The sequence below is a fragment of the Delphinapterus leucas genome, chromosome 10, assembly GCF_059928025.1.
Source record: "Delphinapterus leucas isolate spDelLeu-1000000601 "Yukka" chromosome 10, BTC_Dleu_Yukka2, whole genome shotgun sequence".
Classification (NCBI taxonomy): Eukaryota; Metazoa; Chordata; class Mammalia; order Artiodactyla; family Monodontidae; genus Delphinapterus; species Delphinapterus leucas.
The window spans coordinates 64,394,541-64,419,351 of NC_143138.1; the positions used below are offsets into that span (position 1 = coordinate 64,394,541).

The window sequence follows — 24,811 nt, forward strand, 5'->3', positions numbered from 1 at the left end:
TATTGCTACTTATGAACTGTGTCCATCTGTCCAAAAACTATGAGTTAAAGTCCTAAGAGCACCCTTGAACTAGGACTACCTCAAGACCTGGACACAGTATGCACTGGTAAGACAAAAAAAAAAAAAAAAAAAAAAAGCACAAGCAGCGGTGCAGTAGTATGCATGACACATGAAAGGCATAAAAACAAACATTACGCCTCTCAACAAAAGGCAAGTTCTCTACATGTGTACCTCTCATAGTTTTCCTTAGTTTATGGAAAGACAACAAACCAAGGCTTGAGTTTCATATGGGATTAAAAGTTCCTAGAAGCTCATTTCCAATGCAGATTTCAGACTAAAGGCACTTGGCCAAAGGGGCAGACCTGGATGATCCACATATCCAGTGTACCTTTTGCTGAAATGATGTCCAGGCCTCTAATCCTCTAGAATACATATCTGCAAAGTCAGACAAAAGAACCAACTCAACCAACCTGCACCTTCCAAATTGAACTATTATAAGCAACTCAAAACTAATCTAGAAGACCTCTAGGAAAACTCAGAATATAGAAATCCAGCTGATTATGAATGGCAGCTATTCCAAATATTATTTCTTAATACCGTTAAAAAGATGGTCTTTTACAAATTGGTAAATGAAGAGACCTTTGCTCAAGTTGTGATATACCATTAAACTAGCTAGGGAGCATAGTGTGAACTTCTTTGGGCCTTCTTTTCCTTCCTTATTCTGTAAAATGAAGGCACTAGCTCCCATGCCCTTTAAAATCACAGCCATGGAGCGTAAAGACTTAAATATAAGACATGACACCATAAAATTCCAAGAAGAAAAAGTAAGCAAAACATTCTGACATAAATCCTAGCAATGTTTTCTTAGGTCAGTCTCCCAAGGCAATAGAAATAAAAGCAAAAGTAAACAAGTGGGACCTAATCAAACTTTTAAGCTTTTGCACAGCAAAGGAAACCATAAACAAAAAGACAACCTACAGACTGGGAGAAAATATTTGCAAATGATGTGATGGAAAAGGGCTTAATTTCCAAATTATACAAACAGGTCATACAACTCAATAACAAAAAAACAACCCAATCAAAAAATGGGCAGAAGACCTAACTAGACTTTTCTCCAAAGAAGACATACTGATGGCCAATAGCCACATGAAAAGATGCTCAACACTGCTAATTATTAGAGAAATGCAAATCAAAACTACAATGAAGTACCACCTCACACCGGTCAGAATGGCCATCATTAAAAAGTCCACAAGTAAGGGCTTCCCTGGTGGTGCAGTGGTTAAGAATATGCCTGCTAATGGAGGGGACACAGGTTGGAGCCCTGTTCCAGGAAGATCCCACATGCTGCGGAGCAACTAAGCCCATGTGCTACAACTACTGAGCCTGCACTCTGGAGCCGTGCGCCTAGAGCCTGTGCTCTGCAACAAGAGAAGCCACCGCAATGAGAAGCCCGCGCACCACAATAAAGAGTAGCCCCTGCCCGCTGCCAACTAAAGAAAGCCCACACACAGCAAGGAAGACCTAACGCAGCAAAAAATAAATTAATTAAATAAATAAAACTTAAAAAGTCTACAAACAACAAATGCTGGTGTGGAGAAAAGGGAACCCTCCTACACTGTTGGTGGGAATGTAAATTGGTGCAGCCACTGTGGAAAACAGTATGGAGGTTCCTCAAAAAGCTAAAAATAGAGTTGCCATATGATCCAGCAATCCCAATCCTTGGCATATATCCAGACAAAACTATAATTCAAAAAGATATATGCACCCCTATGTTCATAGCAGCACTATTCACAGTGGCCAAGACACAGAAACCACCTAAATGTCCACTGACAGAGAAATGAATAAAGAAGATATGATACATATGCACAATGGAATACTACTCAGCCATAAAAAAGAATGAACTAATGCCATTCGTAACAACATGGATGGACCTAGAGACTATCATACTAAGTGAAGTAAGTCAGAAAGAGAAAGGCAAATACCATATAATATCACTTATATATGGAATCTAAAATATGGCACAGGGCTTCCCTGGTGGCGCAGTGGTTGAGAGTCTACCTGCCAATGCAGGGGACACGGGTTTGTGCCCCAGTCCGGGGGGATCCCACATGCCGCGGAGCGGCTGGGCCCATGAGCCATGGCCGCTGGGCCTGCGCGTCCGGAGCCTGTGCTCCGCAACGGGAGAGGCCACAACAATGAGAGGCCCGCGTACCGCAAAAAAATAAAAAATAAAAAATAAATAATAAAATATGGCACAAATGAACTTATCTACAAAACAGAAACAGACTCACAGACATAAAGATCAGATTTGTGGTTGCCAAGGGGGAGTGGGGGAAGGAGAGGGGTGGACTGGGAGTTTGGGGTTGGTAGATGCAAACTATTACATTTAGAATGGATAAATAACAAGGTCCTAGGCACAGGGAACTATATCCAATCTCCTGGGATAAACCATAATGGAAAACAATATAAAAAAGAGAACATCTATATGTGTATAACTGAGTCACTTTGCTGTACAGCAGAGATTGGCACAACATTGTAAATCAACTATACTTCAATAAAAATTTTTTTAAAAAGATTATAGAGCTAAGCAATTACACTTAAAAAAAAAGCATCAACTATCCTACAGAACAAGAAAAGCCACAATTTTTAGAGTACCAAGTTTTCTACCATTTTTCAATGTCACAGCTTTATGGTATATCCAAAAACACCCCTTGATTTAGCACTGCATTTGTAGCTTCCTCACTTCCTTTTGGCCCCTAATATTCATAAAGAGATAAATGAAACTGTTGAGCTGAAGGATTTGAATAAAAGACAAACAAGAGTAAAAGCACACAGGCCTAGTTTAAATAGGTTATCCATTCCGGAAAACACCAAAGTATAAAACAACTAAAAAGACTGGGGCGGGGGCGCGGGGGATGTAACAAAGCACACTACACTGTCCCAGCAAAGGCAGCTGTCATAATCTCTCTCAGACCACCACCATGAGATCTCTAATTTTCATTAGTTTGTCTCCACCAGGATCAACAGAAGACTAAAAAGTGTCTTGAGCACCAATCACTCTCATCAGCTCAATACATACCACTCAGTACCCTGACCTCCTCTCTCCTAATCTAATAGTTATTTAAGACGGTCTTTCAATGTCAGTTATTATTAATGCTGCTATTCACTCTATGAGGAAAATAGAATAATGATAGTTATGAAGGATCAGGTCAACTCAAACATTTATCAATACTAAGCACATACTACTATGCTCCCAGCTGCTAGTCACTGGGATTCCTCCATTTAAAAGAATAAGTCTCTCTCTAAAACATATTCATCATGGTCCTTGGATTTTCTGGTACATAGAACTACAAAATCCCTTAGGTCCTAGCAACAGAACCAACAAGTCTAGATCATGCAAGAGAACGGATGAATGCTAAGACAGACAGGCTCCAATGAAATGTTAGTCTTTCTTGATGCTGTGTATTAGTAACCACCCAAAGTATCTTAAAAGTTGGAGAATTATAAAAATACACATGTATACAAATACATCTTTTAAAATACTTATATGGAAAAAAATAATAATGAAAATACTTAAGCAATGAGTACATTTCACAAAAGCACACAGCTAACAAATTTTGCAGCTAGCATATGTACAACTGAAAAAAACGTCCTATCATTGGTTCCAACTCCTGCTCCAATTTCATATCCTCTGACACTATCAGTATCTTCTCTAGTAATAAAGAAAAGGAGTCAAAGAAAGGTGAGCACCAAGTATTTTTTGGTAGTCTCACTGTCTCTCTATAACACACGTGAGCATTCTATAACTGGGGAAATACTTGTTTTATACTCAACTACCACTGTTTCAATTTGTTACTATGTAGTTATTAACATTAATTCGTCAAACTGCTGTTAATCTGCCAAGAAAACTCCATACTATATTTCTCATAATTTATACAATTGGTTTCCTAAATAATAATACACCCATAACAGATTTTTAAACTTTTTAATGGATACAGTAAACTTAAGCTTAAATAAGATACCTATGATGGTGACCTTGAGGAAAACTTTAGTAGTACATTTTCACATATTTCTAACAAAATGTTTTATTGTACCTCAACAAAATTCAACTGTTTACTATAGACAATCCTTAACTAAATTTTCAGCACAGAAGCAGTACCATAAAATGTGTAGCTTATGTTTTAGAGGTGATATAGATACTAGAATTGAGAAATTAATGGAAGAGCTATATATTTAACCAGGCAATTTTAGAAAGTCTGTGTGCTCAGGTTCAGAAAAATGGACTTCCAAGAAAAGGTTTTTGCATCCATCTATACAATTTATGCAAAATGTTAGCTCTAATTTACATTCATACAAAATTCAGAGAAATCTTAAACATGGCACCTTCTGCCTACTAAAGTAGAGCATATGTAATTAACAACTATCCACCAAGAAGCAAAATATCACACAAAAGACTCAAAATACAAGTTAGTCCATGAGTCTCCAAAGAGCTAATCATGAAGCAAATATTGGTGATTACTATACAGCCCTCCCCAAAGAGAGTCTAACTGTACTTGGCAGGAAGTGGGCAGCAGGAAGAGCTACAGTCAGAAACCACCACTTGCTCCAGGTTCTTACAAGCTCACAGCAGTGCTCCCAATAAGCAGACCTGGTAGCAGCCTGCCAGCACGATCAAATTCCTATCAATACCCACACCATTTTAAGGATATTTTCACTTGTGAGACGTTAGCATCAGACAGAAAAGGCATTCTAAAATAAAAAGCATCTTTAGGATTTCACACTAACTTTAAACCTCCATCTAAATGACCAAAGTATTTGCTCAGCTGGAAAAGATATTGAAGCAACCATCGAGCTTGATTAAAAAAAAAAAAACTACCAAATTAAACATAAAGGACATTATACATTAATTCTAAAGCTAAGGGACTCAAATACAACACCTGATTAGTGTATGGTAACCAAGAATGACAAAAATTGCCTCTCATTTGAATCCATGAAAGTACACTTCCAAATATAATTCCCATTATGAAAAAAAACCCAAACCTATTGAATTTTCAGTTGGCTAGTTTGTTGGCTAGCTTCAAATCAACCATTTTCAAGAGACTATACTTAAATACCTTGAGTTTTTAAAATAAGCAACCAACTAATCAAAGGGCAGGAATAAAAGCTATTTAATCCATCAGCACCAGACAGGACAAACAGAATTAAGCATGGACAAAAAAATAAAATTTTAAAAAAGAGAGAAATATAGGAATCAAACTCTAAAGAGGATCCCAAAACACCATCATAAACTACCAGATATACTTGGGAGGAGACACTTTCCACACAGCACATATCCTAAGGCCCTTTTAAACTCCTTAACATGGTAAGAAAACAAAGCAACTTAACATAGGACATCCACAGTATAGAATATTCCCTGTTAAAAAAAGATAAGCACATCTTACACGTAAACGCAAGTATGTAGATGATACAATATGTGTAGTAGACAAAAACAAAAGGTCTGGAAAGGTATACACTAAATTGTCAGTAGTGGTTACCTCTTGAATGTGGGATTTGAAGAGATGGAGCCAGAAAGAGATGCTAAAGGTGGATTTTTACCTTTTCCTCTATAAACATCTGTATTATCTTACCCTTTCGCAATAAGCATTTATTGTTTTGGTAATTAAAAAAAGAAACCATTTCAGGGCTTCCCTCATGGTCCAGTGGTTAAGACCCTGCGCTTCCATGCAGGGGGCACAGGTTCGAACCCTGGTCAGGGAACTAAGATCCAGCATGCCGCTCGGCGTGGCCAAAAAAATAAATAAATAAAAATAAAAAAAGAAGCCATTTCAAAACTATTACCAGACATTGTTATTGTTTTCAAAATATCACACTGATGGTTAGTACAAAGAGATAATAGTAGTAAAGTGCCTTCAAACCTTGAATTTAAAGCTCTATCCTCAGAATAAAGAAGACTAAGAGACATGACAATTAAATCCAATGTGTAATCCCAGACTGAAAAAAGAGGACACTATTGGGATAACAGGCACACTTTAAGTATGAACATATATCAGGTGTAATATTATAAATGTTAAATTGCCTGAATTTAATCACTGCACGTTGGTTATCTAAGAGAATGCTTATTCTTAGGTAATACTATGAACTATTCAGCAGTGAAGGGTGATGGTGCCTACACCTTACTCTCAAATGGTTCAGCCAAAAATAAACAAACACAGGTTTATATGTTTTAATATAGAAAGATAAAGCAAATGTGGTGAAATTTCAACTACTGGTCAATCTAGGTGAAAATATGGGAGTTCACTATACTATTCTTAAAATTTCCCTGCAAGTTTGAATTTTTTTTCAAAATAAAAGATTCCTTCCCTCTAGAGAGTGGATCTCTCTCAGAAAGGGAAAGGAAGAATTCTAAACCTGACTTTCAGTTACGCTAGGTGTAAATGTTTCAGTTTCTAATATGAAACATCTCTCAGGGTCTTACAATAATGGCCCTTAATGCATTACAAAATAAGATGCTCTATACTATCCTGGAAAAATTAACAGAAATGATGAAGCTAGTCAACTTTTGATTCTAGCATATGACTATTATAGCTTCTCTGAAAAAACTGACAATGCTCATAGAACAACACTAAATATCAGGGTTAAGAAAAATAATTATAAATATCTGTTAAAGAGTAAATCATAATGCATTTCAATTTAAAGGGGAATAGATTAAATCAATTAATCACTACAGTGAAAAGTGGCAGAGAAGATTTGAAACACAAAAGTCCCACTAACACTAGAAAAGTATGATTGATATGTCTTGGCAGTTTGAACATTTCTTAGGAAAACACAACTGTATCAACAGTTGCTTGATACCTTTCTAAAGACATAGTGTGTCAGTAGAAGAATGGTGGGCCTGAAATCTAGATAAGGCAAGAGCAAAGAGGGACATGAATTCTGGAGAGGTATACTCTACCCTAAGTACTAGGATAGTTCCACCAGGCTTTCTGTGATCACCAGGAAAGCCTCCAAGTAATATTTTGGCCTCCCATGTACCTACCGAAGACTGTACCCTGGCCCGTAGAACATACCTCAATCACTACAAAGCTATTTCTCTCTTATAAAACAACAAAAACTGAATTATGTACTGCCTGCAAAGCTACTAAAGGTCCAGACCATATGTGGAATGTGGTGACCACGTTATTCTTTCAGTTAGCTCCCTATGGCATCTCTATCCCCATTGTAACTTAGATGAATTATGAGAATTTTATGAGAACACGACTATCCTCACTGCTTTATATTTTATTTGACATGCTGAAGTATTTTTCCCAGTTAATAAACTTTATTTTTGCCAAATTCACCATGCTTTTCATATCATGGTGCCTTGTAAAGTACTGTTCTTTCTAGCTGCATCTTTCCATCCAATACTAATAATAAAAGAGTTAACACTGTCCTAATTCTTAAATCCTCATAAAACCCTCTGTAGAAAATACTGTTATGATCCTGACTTTACATATAAGGACACTAAGGCACAGAGTCATTACAAAATTTGCCCAGGTTCATAATGCTATTAAGTAAAAGAGGTGAGATTCTAAACCAGGAATTAGGATCCAGAGCTCAAGGGTTTAACATTTTTTGTGCCTTGGACCATTCTGCAGTCTGATGAAGCCTGCAAATTCCTTCTCAGCTTAGTATTTTTAAATATATGAAATAAACAGAGGAGACCAATTACCTTGGGGATAAAAAACTCAAATGTATGATACAGTAGTATATATATGCTTCTCAACAATCTACTGGTGGATCTATTTACTTAATTTCTATGTAATGATGAACATAAATAATATTTTGAGATATCTACAATAATCACAACATAATATCTGTGATTTGTACTAGTAGTAAAATCACAGGTACTGTTAATAGTACTGTAGTTTGCTGTTTACATTAATAATTAAAAGGAATGCCAACTTCTAGTTAGACGTTGGTGAAGAGGTAATTTTCCCCCTAAGTTTATGGATGCCATCCATGTTAACACTGCCCACTATATCAATCCTCTTAACACTGCAGTTTAAAAAAGGACCAATCCTGGGTCCTTCTCTCTTTCTACACTGGATCTCTTGGTGATCTCATCCAGTCTTGTGGCTCTGAATACTACTCAAGTTGATGACTACAAAGTTTATCTCTAGTCCAGACCCTTCCCCTAAATTCCAGACTTGGATATCAATTCAACCAGAATGTGTAACAGGCATCTCAAACTTACCACAACTAAAACTGAACTCCTAATCTATTCCCCAAACCTGCTTTTCTCACAGTCATCCCTATCTTAGTTGACGGCAACCCCATCTTTCTCACTGCTCAGACCAAAACTCTTGGAATCATCCTTGACTCCTCTCTTACATGCCACATCTGATCTATCAACAAATCGTACTGGTTTGATCTTCAAAATATATCCAGAATTCAACCATTTCTATCTCCTGTTACCACCTTGATACAAGTCACCAGCATCTCCCTCCCAGATTTCTAACTTTCTTAAAATTGTAAGTCTCCCTGCCTCTACTGTTGTTCCCCCCTACAAACTGAGAGATCCTTCAGAAGCTGAAAGATCATGTCACTCCTTGGTTGAAAACTCCAGGCAAAGTCCTTATAAAGCCTCTACCAAGCCCTGTGAAATCTGTACCCCACCCCAACACAATGTACTATTACTTTTTTGTTCATTCCATTCTAGCCATACTGAGCAGAACTCACTAGGTCGGCCTCAGCACCTTGGAACAAACTATTCCCTCTACTTGGAAAGCTTTTTCCCCAAATGTTAACGAGGCTAACTTTCTCCCTTTTAAGTCTTTGCCTAAATATCACTCTAAAGAAGGCTCACCCAGTTCACCTCATTTTAAATTTCAACATCTACCCCAGAAATTCTGAATCCCCCTTACCGTGCTCCATTTTCCAAAGCACTTATCTTTGAACATTCCATTATTATTTATTGTTTTTCACCCCGCACTAGGAGGGGTGCCCACACAAGCAAAATTGTTTCGTACACCACTCACCTCTAGTATGCCTATGTTTGGCACAAAGTAAACATGCATATATTTAAAAAACAGCACTTATATCATTGTAAACTACTTGCCTGTGTCTCTCATTAGAAGAATTCCTTGAAGACTCTGACTGGATCTAATTTGTAGTGCCCTCAACACCTGGCCTGGGGCCTGCCCAACAGCAGACACCTAACACACAGATACTCAGGTGATTACAGCCACTTTCACCTGAAACACAATCCTATATGCCACAGGAAAAGCCAGGTCTTACAGCTGTGTCTGATTAAATACTTCGTAGAAGGCAAACACAGAACATCAGGTTCCAACTGTTCCTTCAATCAAACTGAGTTTAAGTTTCATGCTTCATTTCTTCATGTGTCTAAGAAGCATTTCAAACTATCTGAAGTCTAAAAAGGTCACTTGGTCATTCCTCCCCCGCAGCCATGGCACCACCTCTCCAGCCCACCTAATCTTTTCATGCTTGACTTAAAATCCTCTTAAGTGTTCCTTGATGACCCCAGCTAGAAGCACTTACCCGTGCCATGCTCTGGGCCAACTGCTTTCCATATGTTATTCTCATTTGATTCTCCCAAAAGCCCTATGAGGTTGCTTCCATTATGACACCTATTTCAAAGATTAGAAAACTCAGACTTGGAGAGATCAAATCACTTGTTCAAGGTTCAACGAGTGTTCAAACACAGGTCTGCCTGACTGTGAAATCCAAGTTCTTTAACCCTCCACTATACCGCTTTTCTCTCTCCAATATTACAAACCCTAACTAGTTTATACATACTACCTCATAGGATTTGCTGTCACTTCACTTATCTAGACTTCAATTCCGGCATCTGTCAAACAGGGGATATCGTTCAGGATGCCTCCTATCAAGACCCCTTCCAATTCCTAGAGTATTATGAAATAAAACATTTTATAATTCTTTACATACTCCAAGTAGGTTAATACACACACATACACACATGTATTTTAGCACTTAGTCACTGCTTGAAATTAGAATTCTCCACTGCCAAAAAGCAGTGAAAATAAAAACTCCAAGACCTTATATAAAAAAATAAAACATTCTTGATTCCTCGCCACATTCACATCTATCAGAGATGCACTTCTGAGTCCATTTTCCCATGTAGTATGAAAAATTATGTTTTCCCCCAAGAAGTGTAAGAATGTGATACTTAAAGCTTCTGGACTTCACCAAACAACCTGGTAAAAGGAACTGAAAGCAGCCACTTAGCCCATTCAGGAGCTAGCATGTTGTTTTAGACAGGACAAGTGCTCAATAAGCGTTTATTGGATCATGACACAGAATTTTTTTTTTTTTTTGAGGTTTTCCAAGTCTCAAACCAAAAGCCTATAAAGAGCCACACCAAAACTAAGGTAAAATGTGTCAAAAGAACATATCTCTTGGAATCATTCTGGTCATAAAAGTGAATTTCATTTGAAATCCCTATCAACTGTTAAGTTTGAAATGAGTCATATTCGTAGGTCTAGACTTCAACCAACACCAGCAAATGGAGTTTAAGGATAGCTTTTTAAAACAACAGTCTTGTGAGGATGCAGAAAAAGAAGTGAATCCAGGCTCTGGAGTGGAAGCTCTCTTGAGATATCAGATACAGTAGCAGACACAGCCCACAACAGAAATGTAAAAATGTCCTAGGCTGAAAACATACTGTTGGGCAAAACGATATTTCGGTTTTCTAGAACACTGTCTGTTTAGAGAATCCTCAAACGATTCTTGCTTTTTAACAAAGTCTTCAAAAGGAGTAGAAAGTCATCCGTTCAGGGTAAGAGATTGCTGCAACCAAGGAAATAGAGTGTCCGAAAGTGTGCAAATCTCATAATCTAGTAGAGAACGCATGCCCCTGCGGATGCTTTCACCTTCGGGCGGAAAAACCAACCCGGTGTCACCTCAACATTGGGGCCACTCAAACCTCACCACCATTACAAAACCGAAATGCCAAAGGTGCAGAATATGAAGCCGGAAGCACTACCAGGCCAGGATCGCGTTCCAGGTGAAAAAAAATCAAAACCTAGAGTGCAGCGCGGGGCCCTCGGCCGCCTTGGGCCGAGAGACGCACGCTAGGCCCTTCCGGTCGGAGCCGCCGTCGCCGGTAGGCCAGGCGACGGGCCAGGCTTTCACCCGAGCCCGGGGATTCGCGGCCTACCCTCGCCGGTGCCCTCTCGCCGAGTCTGGCACCGCCTGCTCCTCCGACTCGGCCCCTTCGTCTGTAGCGCGGTCCGCGCAGGCCGCGAGGAGCCGGAGGAGACCGCCGAGCCTCGGGCCGGCCGGGTCGGTGCAGACGCGGCGGTGGCGGCAGAGGCCGCGCCGCCCCTCCCCCACCGGCCCGGCCCAACCGCCGCTGCGACGCGAGTAGCGGCGCCAACGCCGGGCCCAACCTCCGGCCCGCGGCGGCCCGGACAAGGGGCCGGTGGCGGCGTTGCGGGCCTGCTCCCCACGCCGCCTGCGCGAGTCCACCGCAGGCCCGTTACTCCCCGCGCCATAACCCGTCAGGACGCGCCGCCCTCGGCTTGCGCTGAGGCGGCCGAGGGCAGCGGGAAGCCGCTGAGCTGATACTTACTCAGGGGTCGGGTGCTCGGGGTCGTAGAAATCCCCCATCTTCGGAGGCGGCTGCGGCGGCAGCTGCTTCATCGGGAGCGGCTGGAGACGGCGACGCGAGCCCCCTCCCCGCGGCAGGGCGACGGGAGGGAGGGGAGGGGAGAAGGCCGCTGGTCCGACCGCGGCGGCGGCGGCGGCAGGGTCGGCCCGCGTCGCTTCCTCGCTCGCTCGCTCCCTCCCTCCGGCGCCCGCCCGCCGCTCTCTCCCCCACACACTCACACCGGGAGCGACGCTAACCCCGCCCTCCCCTCTGCAGCACAGGCCCGGCCCCTTAAAGAGACACGCACCCGCCGCGAGTCCGCCGCCAGTCGGCGCGCCGGCAGCTGCCGGTTGTCCTCAGGCCGCAGCGGGAGGAGCGGGAGGAGCGGGAGGGGCTGTGCGCAGCCCGCGGACCCGGCCCGACTTCGCCAGCGACTTCCTGGAACAATAAGCCCCAGGCCTGAGCGCCGTTGGCCCGCCCCGGCCGAGAGCCGCTGCGCCGCGAACCCTCCCTCGGGCCCGCTGTGGCGGCGGGGCGCTGAGGCGTGACCCGGCGCGCCCCGGGGTTGTTTGCCGGCGACGACGGGGAAACAGCCCGAGCCCGCCGGGACACTAGCCTGCCTGCTCCGCCGCTCTCGAAGACCTGCCCTCCCGGAGCGCTGGAGTCCGCAGCGGCGCCGAGGGCCCCTCCCCCGGACCTGCGGGCTCTGAGGTAAGGCGGTCGCCGCTTCTCCCGTGCCTCTCGCCCCTCTCTCCTTTATTTTTCCTCGCTTTTTCTCCCTGTTGCCTCTTCATCTCGTCCCCTCAGCAAGTACGGAAGCGGAGCTAGGCTGGGGATTCGCCCTAAAGCCGAGCTCTGGGGACGCCCCTTCCTACCTCCCGCCCCCGCTGGGTCGGCTGGGCCCCGTCCGCCTGTCGCCGGGCTGCGTTCCACCACCTACACCTTCACCTGGAGCTGTACGTATTCTGCCCCCATCCCAGCATCTGGGAGCTGCGGGTCCCGTCTTCTGGGTGGTTCTTAAAGGCCTTGGAGGAAATGTCTTTTAAGAAATGGTTATTAATCATTTTCCTGCAAAAATGACATGGTAAGATGAAGTAGGATAACTTGAAAGGGCTGTGAGTCTGTTATTTTTGGAAGGAGAAACAAGAATACATAAAGCCATTAGCTAAACTCTAAGGGAGGTTCATAAGATCAGATTTTTTTGTAGTTTTTAAAAAATTTCCAATGTAATTTTGAATCGGATTTTACCAGCAAACAATTGGATGGAGGTATGTGTTATGGACTGAATGTGTACTCCATCCCACAAATTTATATGTGAGATTCTGTCCCCCAAGATAATAGTATTAGAAGGTGGGACGTTTGCGAGGTGATTAGGTCATGAGAGTGGAACCTGCATGAATAATGGGATTAGTGCCCTTATAAAAGTCCATTGAGTTCTCTCCTTGTCTGCCCTGAGGATACAAGGAGAAAACAGTGTGCAACCCAGAAGAAGGTCCTCACCAGAACTCAGCCGTTCTGGCACCCTGATCTCCAACTTTCAGCCTCCGAAACTGTGAGAAATAAATTTCTGTAGTTTATAGCCACCCAGTCTATGGTATTCCGTTTTAGCAACCGACAGTATAAGAGACTAGACATCCTTTACTAACTCTTTTTTATATCGTGTGTGTGTGTGTGTGTGTGTAAACACACATATATGTATGTTGTCACTGTCTGTTAGTGCTTTATCATCATTGTTTCTCACTTGGGGATTATTTTGGCTTTTTTGTTGGTTTTTAGGCATGTCATGCAGGTCCAGAGCCTGTCTCACTCCCTTGGTTCAAGTCTCCCATGGCCACTTCTTTACAAACTGAATATTACCTAATTTATCTGCTTTTTCTCATTGTAAGATGAGAATATTAATGTGGACAGGACCTCACTGTTGTAAGGATCCAATGAGATAATATTTGTAAAGCTTTAAAACCTTCAGTAAATAACAAGCACTCACTCAGACATTATAGTACAGTGGTTAAGAGCTACGAGGCATTGTATACCAACCCACCACTTTCTAACTTTGTGACATTAGGCATGGTTACTTTTCATGCTTCCAGTGCCTCATCTGTAGAATAGAGGTATTATCCACTGCACAGAGTGTTGTGATTATTGAACTAAATTGTATAAAACATGCTTGCACAATACCTCTCATTGAGTAAGTGTTATGTTTTAGGCTTTGAAAGAATAGATTGGAGCCCTGTGCCTTAGATGCCACATAGGCCATTGGGAGCCACTTGACATTAGACAGACAGGAAAGGGCTACCTTAATTATAGGTGGAGGTGGCTAAAATAATTTAAGTATGAGGTGATAAGGACCTAAACTGAGGTGAATGAGAAAAAAGCAGTCAGTTACAAGTTTCCTGTTTCCTAAATAACAAAGTAAATAGTTCTCTTTCAGGAGGTGCAGCTGGTCTTGATAATACCTGGTCTTAAGAGAGCATTAGCCTGGTTAGAACCCAATGCAATAAGCATGCCAAACTATGGGATTCAGTGGGAAATACTAAGCCGCAAACATAAATAAATGAACCGAGTTTTTACAGGCAAGATTGTTGGAAGATTGAGTACTATTTAATGGCCTCATCTATCTCTGTAGTAGGAGTTCTCTGTACACGTATTTTAAATTCAAAGAGAAGGCATCCTTGGAACACATACTTGGGCCTGGCCTCTTGATCAAAGCTGTGGGATAATTTGGTCTTTAGCCTATAATTGACTATCTTCTACTTTCTTACATAAAACCTTTTACAAATATGTTTGCAGGAAAAATGTCAAAAGCCTTAAAGTAAAACATATTATAAAAGGCATTCTATTCTTACCCTTAAAGTAAAACATATTATAAAAGGCATTCTATTCTTACAGTGCTAAAACCATAGAAATTTTCATAATTGCTCCTGCCATTACTACTGCTGTAGGCCCAGAGCACCCCCATCTCAGGGGGACCCAAACATAGCCAGGAGTGACCCTGAAACAAAGTTGACTAGGGCATCTCTTGCCTTAGGGGAAATGGAAGGCCAAACATCAGATATTGCCCACAGTTATGCTCCTGGTACCTGGATGGGAAAAGAAAAAATATAATTAAGGTGGAAGAGAGAGCACCAGTTGATTGCTTGAGCACATACTTCAAAACTACTATGTGTAAACAAAAATTTTCAGGTCATATGTTGACAAGACAGTTCTTAGGACTGATAAAACACAGAAGCAATAAAATCAAAACATGGAGGTAGTCTGAGGTACCGCTCTGTGGTGCCTCTTTTCACTGTGCCCCAGTCAGAGCTCTGCTGGCTTCAAATGGGAATCTGGCTAAGGCTTTAGGAGAGAGAGAGAGAAAAAGTTGTTACCCCTCGAACCTACAGCCGGGGCTGAGTGGGGAAGCTGCCCCTACCTACTTACCCTTGCCTCTTCCTGTCCCATTCTTCCCTCACCAAATCCTTCGCTGACCTAAGGATTGTCAGAAGACTGTATTCCTCAAGAAATGCCAACGTGGGAAGGGCATGCAAGCCCCAGGCCTTCAGTCCTACAACGCCCCAAAGTTCTTGGCTTTGCCAAGAGGGGACAGGGTTGACAGTGGCAACAAAGTCAATGTGGGCAGCATGAGCAGGACAGTGTGAGCAGGGCAATGTGGGAAACCATATCTCTACCCATGTGCTCCCACAAAAACACCCTCACGTTGGCAGAATTAGGCCCATTCTTTATGGCCATAGCCTATGGTTAATAATGGTCTGCCCACGTATAAAAGGTTGAATTTAATATCAGAGAGGCAGTTGGGGAGTATACGTGAATGATATACAGAAGGCTGGGCTATATCAAGATCAAATGTTTGAAAGTTGAAGCTTGCCAGTACAAGGTTTATGAAGATCACAACAGTTTGTGAGACACCTAATTAATTTCCTTGATTATTTAAATATTATCTTGAATCTATTCCCTGATGTTAATGATCCTGTCATCAGTTTGTTTTTTTCTAGTCCAGTGTTTTTTGAATAGAGGAATTGTGTTACATATTCCAAAAATGTATTTTTCTTTATTTGGTCTCTAGGAAACCAAAATTGGCTGTTACTGTAGTTGCACATTAACCATTATGTCATGATTACAAACAGGTACATCCTAGCATTAGAATAGAAACGTGATTTGGGTGTCTATAAGCTGTTATATACAGTTTTTTAATGCTGATTTACTGCTTAGTTTTAATAGATCAATATGTCATTCTGTTGTAACTGAAACTAATTCTTTTCCATTAATTAAAAATATAATGAGAAAGGTGGTTTTCAAAATATAAAGTATGTTACTCTACAAATGAAAGACTTGGATAAAGTGGTTTAAATGTGTATTTACTCTTCTGTAGGACAGAAATATATATAACCAACATCTCAGCATTTGGGGACCATGAAATGGGATAATGTCTGAGAAAGTACCTAGCACATGTAAATTAATAGCCATACAGTAAAAAATTAGATACCTTATAAATTTATGTAGCTACATGAGACTCAACAGAATTGAAAGTTATTTGAGATTTAATCAGTATACCAAAAAAAGACAGCATCATTTAAAATAATGGTTATTTTAACTGTTCTACACAAATCTTTCACACTCTTTGGCTCTGGAATACCTTTCTTGGGGAGGTGTAATTACAGTTGATTTTTATTCATGTTTAATTAGCACATTTCAACACAAGTTAAGAATATAGAAAACAATACAAGACCTACATTGAGCCCTATTACATATATTATTTGTATCAAGCCAAGAACCTTCCTATATATATAGTATTATACTCTGTAGTTGTCTTTTCTGTTCCATACTGCTTTGTTAACTGACTTTCATTACATAACTCTATCTTCCCAACTCTTTAAGTTTGTTTTATTACTTTGCTACTTTTTTTACTTTTTTTTTTCTTTTAGAAGCTCTTAAAATGTTCACTTTGAATTTTTCTGTTGGGACTAGATTGTTGTGCAGTTAACAGGCTTCTATAAGTCTCCTTCATAAGTTCCTACAAGCCAACCATATCACTGGGCTTGAAAGTGCTGACATAAAAGAACCACAGGGACTTCCCTGGTGGCACAGTGGTTAAGAATCCACCTGCCAATGCAGGGGACACGGGTTCGATCCCTGCTTTGGGAAGATCCCCCATGCCATGGAGCAACTAAGCCCGTGCGCCTGTGCTCTAGAGCCTGTGAGCCACAACTCTTGGCCCTGCGAGCCACAACTACTGAAGCCCGTGTGCCTAGAGCCCATGCTTTGCAACAAGAGAAGCCACTGCAGTGAGTCTTGCCTGCGCACTGCAAGAAGAGTAGCCCCCGCTCGCCGCAACTAGAGAAAGCCCGTGCACAGCGGCAAAGACCCAACACAGCCTAAATAAATAAATAAATAAAATTAATAAATTAAATAAATTTTTTAAAAGAAAGAACCACATACTTTAGCCCTCAAGTATATAGAAATATTGTTATTAGGTAATTTTTTTTGCAATATGTGTTAATCTTGTCTTCCCTACAAGATTATCAAGCACTCAGGGAAATGATTATAGTGTTTGTTTGTTTTTGTCCTGTTTTATTTTGAATCTTGGCACCCTTTCAGAGAACTCATCTCCTGAGCTTCTTGCCTTCCAGCAGAGGATCAAACTGCTCAAGATTATCTCTGCTTTACAAAATAAACCAAAAATCCCAAAGGTTAAGTCACATGACTAAGAAGTGGTAACGCCAGGATTTGAACTTGGTTATCCGATTCAAGACATCTTCAGGCAGAAAATCTGGAGTTTGTCACTAATAGAACATAATCCCTGATATAAGAAAGAATCATGAGCAAAGAAATTGGTAAATAAGTGGTTAAAACTAAAAAATATTTACCATAGAAAGTAATAATAATACATAATTTGTGTTGTTAATAAAGTAAAGCAAGATAGAACTAATATCCTGGATAACAAAGTCATAATTTGGAAGTGGGGTGGGTGGGGTGATGATTGGATATGAAGTTTTCCAAGGTCCTTGTACTGTTTGGGAAGAGGGTAAACATACTGATTAACTTTAAGCTTTACTCTTTTAAGTGTACAAGTTAAAATGTCTTGGGTAACTACTAAAAGAGTGTATCATTTCCAAATTAATGGAGGGAGAAAAATTTTTTTTAAAAAGCAAGATATGTAGAAAAAAGAAAGAAATAGTGAAACAAAACCAAAAACAAAACACAGAAACATGTAAATGGATAGAAAAAGATTTCAGGCTAGGGCTTCCCTGGTGGCGCAGTGGTTAAGAATCCGCCTGCCAATGCATGGGACGCGGGTTCGAGTCCTCGCCTGGGAAGATCCCACATTGCCACGGACCAGCTAAGCCCATGTGCCACAACTGCTGAGCCTGCACTCTAGAGCCCACAAGTCACAACTACTGAAGCCCAAGTGCCTAAAGCCCGTGCACTGCAACAAGAGAAGCCACGACAATGAGAAGACTGCGCAGAACAACAGGAAAATCTGTTTCCTGCTCCTCTGGATTGTTGGCAGAATTCAGTTCCTTAAGTTGTAGGACCATAGTCCCACTTTCTTGCTGGCTATAAAATGAGTAAGGGTCATTCCCATCTTGTAGAGGCTGCCACATTCCTTGGCTTATGGCCCCTTTCTTCCATTTTTAAAGCAAACAACAGGCATGTTAAAACCTTGTCCTTGTCTCTGTGTTCAACTCTTTTTGTCTTCTTCCATTTTTAAGGATTTGTGATTAGATTGAGCCCAGGTAATCCAGGATAATCTCCCCACCACAAGGTCTGTAATTCAATCACGTGGAAGTCCCTGCCACTTAAGGTAATATATTCACAGGTTCCAGGGAATAGGGAGTGGACATCTTTGGGGAGCTATTATTCTGCCTACCACACCATCATAACTTGTTAATATGGTGAATTACATGAAATAAACTTGCAATATTGAGCCCAAACTTTCATTCCTGAAACAAATTCAACTTGGTCATGATTTTTACCTTGTAAACAAATTGCTGGATTTGCTTTAATAGTGTTTTGTTTGGGATCATTGCATCTTTATTTAAGAATGAGAAAGCTTATAATTTTAATTTCTCATCCTATCCTTGCCTGTCTGGGTCTGTATGTTCATCCATCCATCTATCCTTTCCTCCCTGCCTTTATTTTTTGAAGGAAAATTGACCAATAATTCATTTTTTAATGGTTCTAGGACCAAATAGGTTTTCTATTTCTCATTACTCAGTTTGCTAATTTATATTATCTTAGAAAGTTGTCCAAGTTGAATGAAGTTTTCAAATTTATTGGCATCAACTTGTTCATTTTTTCAGTTAATTTTATAGTCTCTGCAATTTCCACAGTTTTGTCCCACTTCTCATTATTTGTATATTTTTTCCCCAATTTGCCAGAAATTGGTCAACAGTCTTTTAGAAGAACCAATTCTTGGCTTTGTGTACCTTCTCCACTGTATATCTTTTATTTCTTTAATTAATTTTGTATTTTCATCTTCACTATTTTACTTCTACTTTAGTTCTTAAGTTTGACATAATTTGTTAATTTTGTCTTTTTTCCCCCTGTAAAATAAGCATTTAAATTTCTTAATTTCCTTGTTATTACTTTAGCTGTATTATACAATTTTGTTATTTAGTTATTTCATTGATCTTTAGTTCTAATTAGTTATTAGAACTAAATAACCAATGTTATTAGAACTAAATAACCAATGTTATTAGAACTAAATAACCATGGAGTTATTTACAAGTCTCCTTTTGAAACTTCAGAAGTGTTTTCCCCCCCTAGTTAGTAATTTCTTCTAACTTAATTGCATAGTGCTCATAGAATGTGGCCTATATAACATCAATCATTTGAAATTTGTTGAGAATTACTACCTGAACTTATACGTGGTCAATTTTCATAAATATTCCACATGTGCATTAGAAGGATATGAATGCTCTAATTGTATAGTGCAACACCAAATGTGTGTTAATTCAATCTTAATTATGTTGCTCGTATCTTCTGATTCTTGTCTGTAAGATCTATCCATTATTTTGAGGTGTTTTAAAATCTCCACTATAGTGGTAAATATATTCATTTTTCCTTGTAATTTGTCAAATTTTGCTTTTCTTATTTTAAGGATTTGTAATTAGGTGTATATATGTTTAGAATTCCAAAGTTCTAGGGCCCTGAACTTTTTATCATTATTTAGTGAGCTTTGTTTATTTCTATTTTGTCTGATGTTAACATAGCTACACCTATCAAAATGGTTAAGTCTCAGGAACATAATGAGCAGGATAAAAAGGAATAAATGAATATATTTTTCCCTTTATATGAAGTTTTACAAGTCAAAATTAAACAACAGATTGTACAGGGAATTAAACATGGCAGAGCTTGGGGCTGGGCTGCTCATGAGAGCTGGGCTCTCCCACTCCTGCTAGGATTCATCCACTCCAGGATTTGAGGGCCACAGAGCTCAAGCGGGCAGGCTGGCAAGGGGGATCACCCACTGGAATCAGAGATCCGGGGTCCCTGCACAGGACCTGACCCATAGGGAACAAAAAGAAAAAAAATGGCAGAACTCAAGAAGGAAAGGGAAAAGTAAAGAATTCGGGATAATTTTTTTTCTAAAGGGGTAAAAGGATCACATGGAGGCACTCAGAAGCTTTCAGAGAATAGGTAAAGTTCTATTTCTTAAACTAGGTGGTAAGTACATAGATATTTTATTATTTTGTCTACCCTATGCATGATTAATATTTGTATCTATTTACTATTTAATAAAAACTTTGTGTGTGTGCATCCTTTGACACAGCAAATTCCATTTCTGAACTTATACTTCATAGAATATCCATACCAAGGAATATTATATTGTCATTGAAAAGAATTTTCACCATGCTTGGTGTTCTAGAGGAGTTTTCATGAGGTTTGGGGGTTTGTTGAATAGGAAAAGCAAGACTTTTAGGCATAATAAAAATGTGTATATATACATGAATATATTTATTTGATTTTGTGAGTGTGATAAAAGATATGAGCATATCTTTATATGTCATTTTGTCAAGTTATATTGAGTTGGGAGTTGAAGGGGAGGAAGTGGGCGAAAAAATAAGGAAAAATTACTACCACCATACCCCAGTAAATAAATATTGATCTACAGATGTTTGTATATATTTAGAGCTCCATTAAGAAATTAGAAGAGGGCTTCCCTGGTGGCACAGTGGTTGAGAGCCCGCCTGCTGATGCAGGGGACACGGGTTCGTGCCCCAGTCCGGGAAGATCCCGCATGCCGTGGAGCGGTTGGGCCCGTGAGCCATGGCCGCTCAGCCTGCGCGTCCGGAGCCTGTGGTCCGCAACAGGAGAGGCCACAACAGTGAGAGGCCCGTGTACCGCAAAAAATAAATAAATAAAAGAAATTAGAAGAACAAAGTATGTATCTACTGAATTATAGGGATGTCAATTTTAAAAAGTATTTGGAGTTTATTTCTTTAAACCAAGATATGCATATTAATGTAAATGCTTGTGTAAGTATATCCAAACAAGGTGCAGACTAGTCTGATACTATTGCTGATGTTTTGGATGTGGGGTATGAGAAAAAAAAAGAAATCAAAGATGAATCCTAAATTTTTTACCTCAACAACTGGATGACTGGTGGACACGAGACTGGGAGAAATAGCTTAGGGGTTATGGAATTAATAATTATGCTTTGAACATATTAAGGCAGAGAATGCTGATAAACTTCAAATGGAGATGTCAAGTGAGTAGTTCAAAATGCTAGTCATGAATTTAGAGGATTTCTCATAAGGAAATACAAATTTTGGAGTCCTCAATATACAACTGATATTTAAAGCTATAGGACTGCATAAGATTTCCTAGGGAAAAAATACAGCTAGAGAAAAAAGCGGATAAAAGGGCAGTGCTCAGGATTGAGCATTGAGAACTTAGTGCTTATAGGTCAAAGAATGATAAGCCAGCAAAGGGACAGAGGTGAAGTTAACAACAAACAGGAGAGTGTGGTCTCATGGAGGCCATGAAAAGAAAGTGTTCAAATGAATGAACAAAGAAATTCAAAAGCAATATTGCTTCCCACTCTCAGTTACTTTTCAGATTTATACTTGTACCAGTTATCAGTTGTCCGGCATAGTGGGAGGCCAGAAATCTGCACTTCCATCCAACAGGAACAAGGCACCACTCCCCTCTGGGGTATGAAAGAAGGAGAAATGGGAAACCTGAAATTTCACCCCCACCTGGCAGTCAGGAGGTGGCACTCCATTCCACCTGGCCTAGTGTCAGAGTGGTCCTTCTAAAATAGAAGGTTTACAGAAGATCCAGAGTCTTATAATGCTCTAAATGTCCAGGATACCATTTTTAAAAAATGATTCATTGGGACTGAACAGTGGTTAAGAATCCACCTGCCAGTGCAGGGGACGTGGGTTCGATCCCTGGTCCGGGAAGATCCTACATGCTGAGGAGCAACTAGGCCCATGCGCCACAACTACTGAGCCTGTGCTCTAAAGCCTGTGAGCCAAAACTACTGAACCCATGGGCCGCAACTACTGAAGCCGTCGTTCCTAGAGCCCACGCTTCACAAGAGAAGCCACCACAATGAGAAGCCCATGCACCACAATGAAGAGTAGCCCCTGATCACCGCAATTAGAGAAAGCCAGACACAGCAACGAAGACCCAGCGCAGCCAAAATAATTTTTTTAAGCCTAGAATATTGAAAAAATTAAAAATAAAATCATTGATCATACACCAAGAACCAGGAAAATTTCAAATTGAATGACAAAATACAATTTTAAAAGATGCTGACACCAGAAAGAGAAAGACATATCATATATCACTTACATGTGGAATCTAATATATGACACAAATGAACCTATCTACGAAACAAAGACTCACAGACATAGAGAACAGACTTGTGGTTGCCAAGGGGGACAGGGGTGGGGAAGGGATGGACTGGGAGTTCGGAGTTAGCAGATGCAAACTATTACATATAGAATGGATAAACAAGGTCCTACTATATAGCACAAGGAACTATATTCAGTATCCTGAGAGAAACCATAACGGAAAGAATGTATATATGTATAACTAAATCACTTTGTTGTACAGCAGAAATCAACATTGTAAATCAACTATACCTCAATTAAAAGATGCTGGCACCAAGATAAATCAGATGTCAGAACTATCTGACAGAGATTTTAAAGCAACTGTCATAAAAATGCTTCAACAAGCAATTATGAACACACTTGAAAGAAATAAATAGAAAGTCTCAGCAAAAATATAGAAGATATAAAGAACCAAATGGAAATTTTAAACTAAATGTATGAGCTCAACAGCAGAATGGAGAAGATAGAGGAAATAACCAGTGAACTTGAAGATAGGACCAAAAACAACAATAAAAACTATCCTGTCTGAACCACAAAGAGAAAACAGACTGACGAAAAAAAAAAAAAAATGAACTGGTCCTCAGGGACCAGTGGAACTATAACAGAAGATCTACATTTGTGTAATCAGAGTCTCAGAAGAAGTGAGAAAGAGAGTAGAGCTGAAAAGTATTTAAAGATATGATGGCTGAAAATTTCCAAATTTGTCAAAATACATAAACCTATAGATTGAAAAAGTTGAATAGACAGAATAGACCCAAAGAAATCTATACCAAGGTACATCATATTTAAACTTCTGAAAGCAATGAAAGAGAAATACCATCTATAGGGAACATTTTTTGGATGGCAGATTTCTCATCAAAACCATGGTGGTCAGAAGGAAGTGGCACAATATTTTTCAATTGCCAAAAGAAAAGAACTGTCAATTCCATTCTACATATGGTGAAATTATCCTTCAGGAATGAAAGAAAACTACAGAAAACGTAAAAAACTAAGAATTGTCACCACTAAATCTGCTATAAAAATTGCTGAAGAATATTCTTCAAATATAAAGGAAATGATGAAAGATGGAAACGTAGACTATCAGGAAGAATGAAAGCACAATAGAAAGAGCAAAAATATTAGTAAATACAACAGACTTCCTGCACTCAAGTTTTCTAAATTATGTTTGACAGTTGAAACAAATATATATATATAACATTGTCTGATTTGGTTTGCAGTGTATATAGAAGAAACATTTAAAACAATTATAAATAGGGGAGGGTAAAGGGACTTAAAGAGAGGTTAGTTTTCTATACTTTATTTGAACTGGTAGAATATTAAAAACAGTAGACTGTGATAAGTAATGTATGTATAATGTAATACTTAGAGTACCTCCCAAAAAATCTATACAAAGAGATATACTCAAAACCTTATAGATAAATCAGAATGCAATTCTAAAATATATATATATATATATATATATTCATTCAATTAACACAGGAAGACAAAAGGAAACACCAGGAGGAACAAACAAAATGAAATAAAATGGCAGACTTAAGTCAGAACACATCGATACATTAAATGTAAATGATCTAAATACAGTAATTGAAAGACAGAGAGGGACTTCCCTGGTGGTCCAGTGGTTAAGACTCTGTGCTTCCAATGCAGGGGGATCGGGTTCGATCCCTGGTCGGAGAACTAAGGTCCCACATGGCATGGCCAAAAACAAAAAACCAGAGATTAGGAGAGTAAATTTTTTTAATGTTTTTTTTTTCTTATTAGTCATCCATTTTATACACATCAGTGTATACATGTCAATCCCAATCTCCCAATTCATCACACCTCAAGCCCCAACCCCCATTGCTTTCCCGCCTTGGTGTCCATACATTTGTTCTCTACTTCTGTGTCTCAATTTCTGCTCTGCAAACCAGTTCATCTACCGTTTTCTAGGTTCCACATATATGCATTAATATACAATATTTGTTTTTCTCTTTCTGACTTACTTCACTCTGTATGACAGTCTCTAGATGCATCCATATCTCTACAAATGACCCAGTTTTGTTCCTTTTTATGGCTGAGTAATATCCCATTGTATGTATATACCACATCTTCTTTATCCGTTCGTCTGTCGATGGGCATTTAGGTTACTTCCATGACCTGGCTATTGTAAATAGTGCTGCAGTGAACATTGGGGTGCATGTGTCTTTCTGAATTATGATTTTCTCTGGGTATATGCCCAGTAGTGGGATTGCTGGGTCATATGGTAATTCTATTTTTAGTTTTTTAAGGAACCTCCATACTGTTCTCCATAGTGGCTGTATCAATTTACATTCCCACCAACAGTGCAAGAGGGTTCCCTTTTCTCCACACCCTCTCCAGC

General features: G+C 39.9%; 1 protein-coding gene and 1 long non-coding RNA gene across 9 annotated transcripts in view; one reads left to right on the top strand and one right to left on the bottom strand.

Moving 5' to 3' along the window:
• The window catches only part of SETD2 (SET domain containing 2, histone lysine methyltransferase), a 113,557-nt gene extending 101,175 nt beyond the window's left edge, over window positions 1-12,382 (bottom strand). For 3 of the 8 annotated variants that reach the window (XM_089918069.1, XM_089918070.1, XM_089918072.1), the window contains exon 1: window positions 11,593-12,378. In XM_089918069.1, the coding sequence (XP_089774195.1) occupies window positions 11,593-11,664 (72 nt within the window). In that variant the 5' untranslated portion in view covers window positions 11,665-12,378. Of the gene's footprint in view, window positions 1-11,592 lie in introns of all 8 variants that reach the window. The other 5 variants (XR_016394474.1, XM_089918075.1, XM_089918073.1 and 2 more) reach the window with 4 other exon arrangements.
• Window positions 11,874-24,811, top strand: part of LOC111174453 (uncharacterized) — a 60,531-nt gene continuing 47,593 nt past the window's right edge. The window contains exon 1 of the long non-coding RNA XR_002644454.3: window positions 11,874-12,322. This is a non-coding gene — a long non-coding RNA (uncharacterized LOC111174453). The remainder of the gene's footprint in view (window positions 12,323-24,811) is intronic.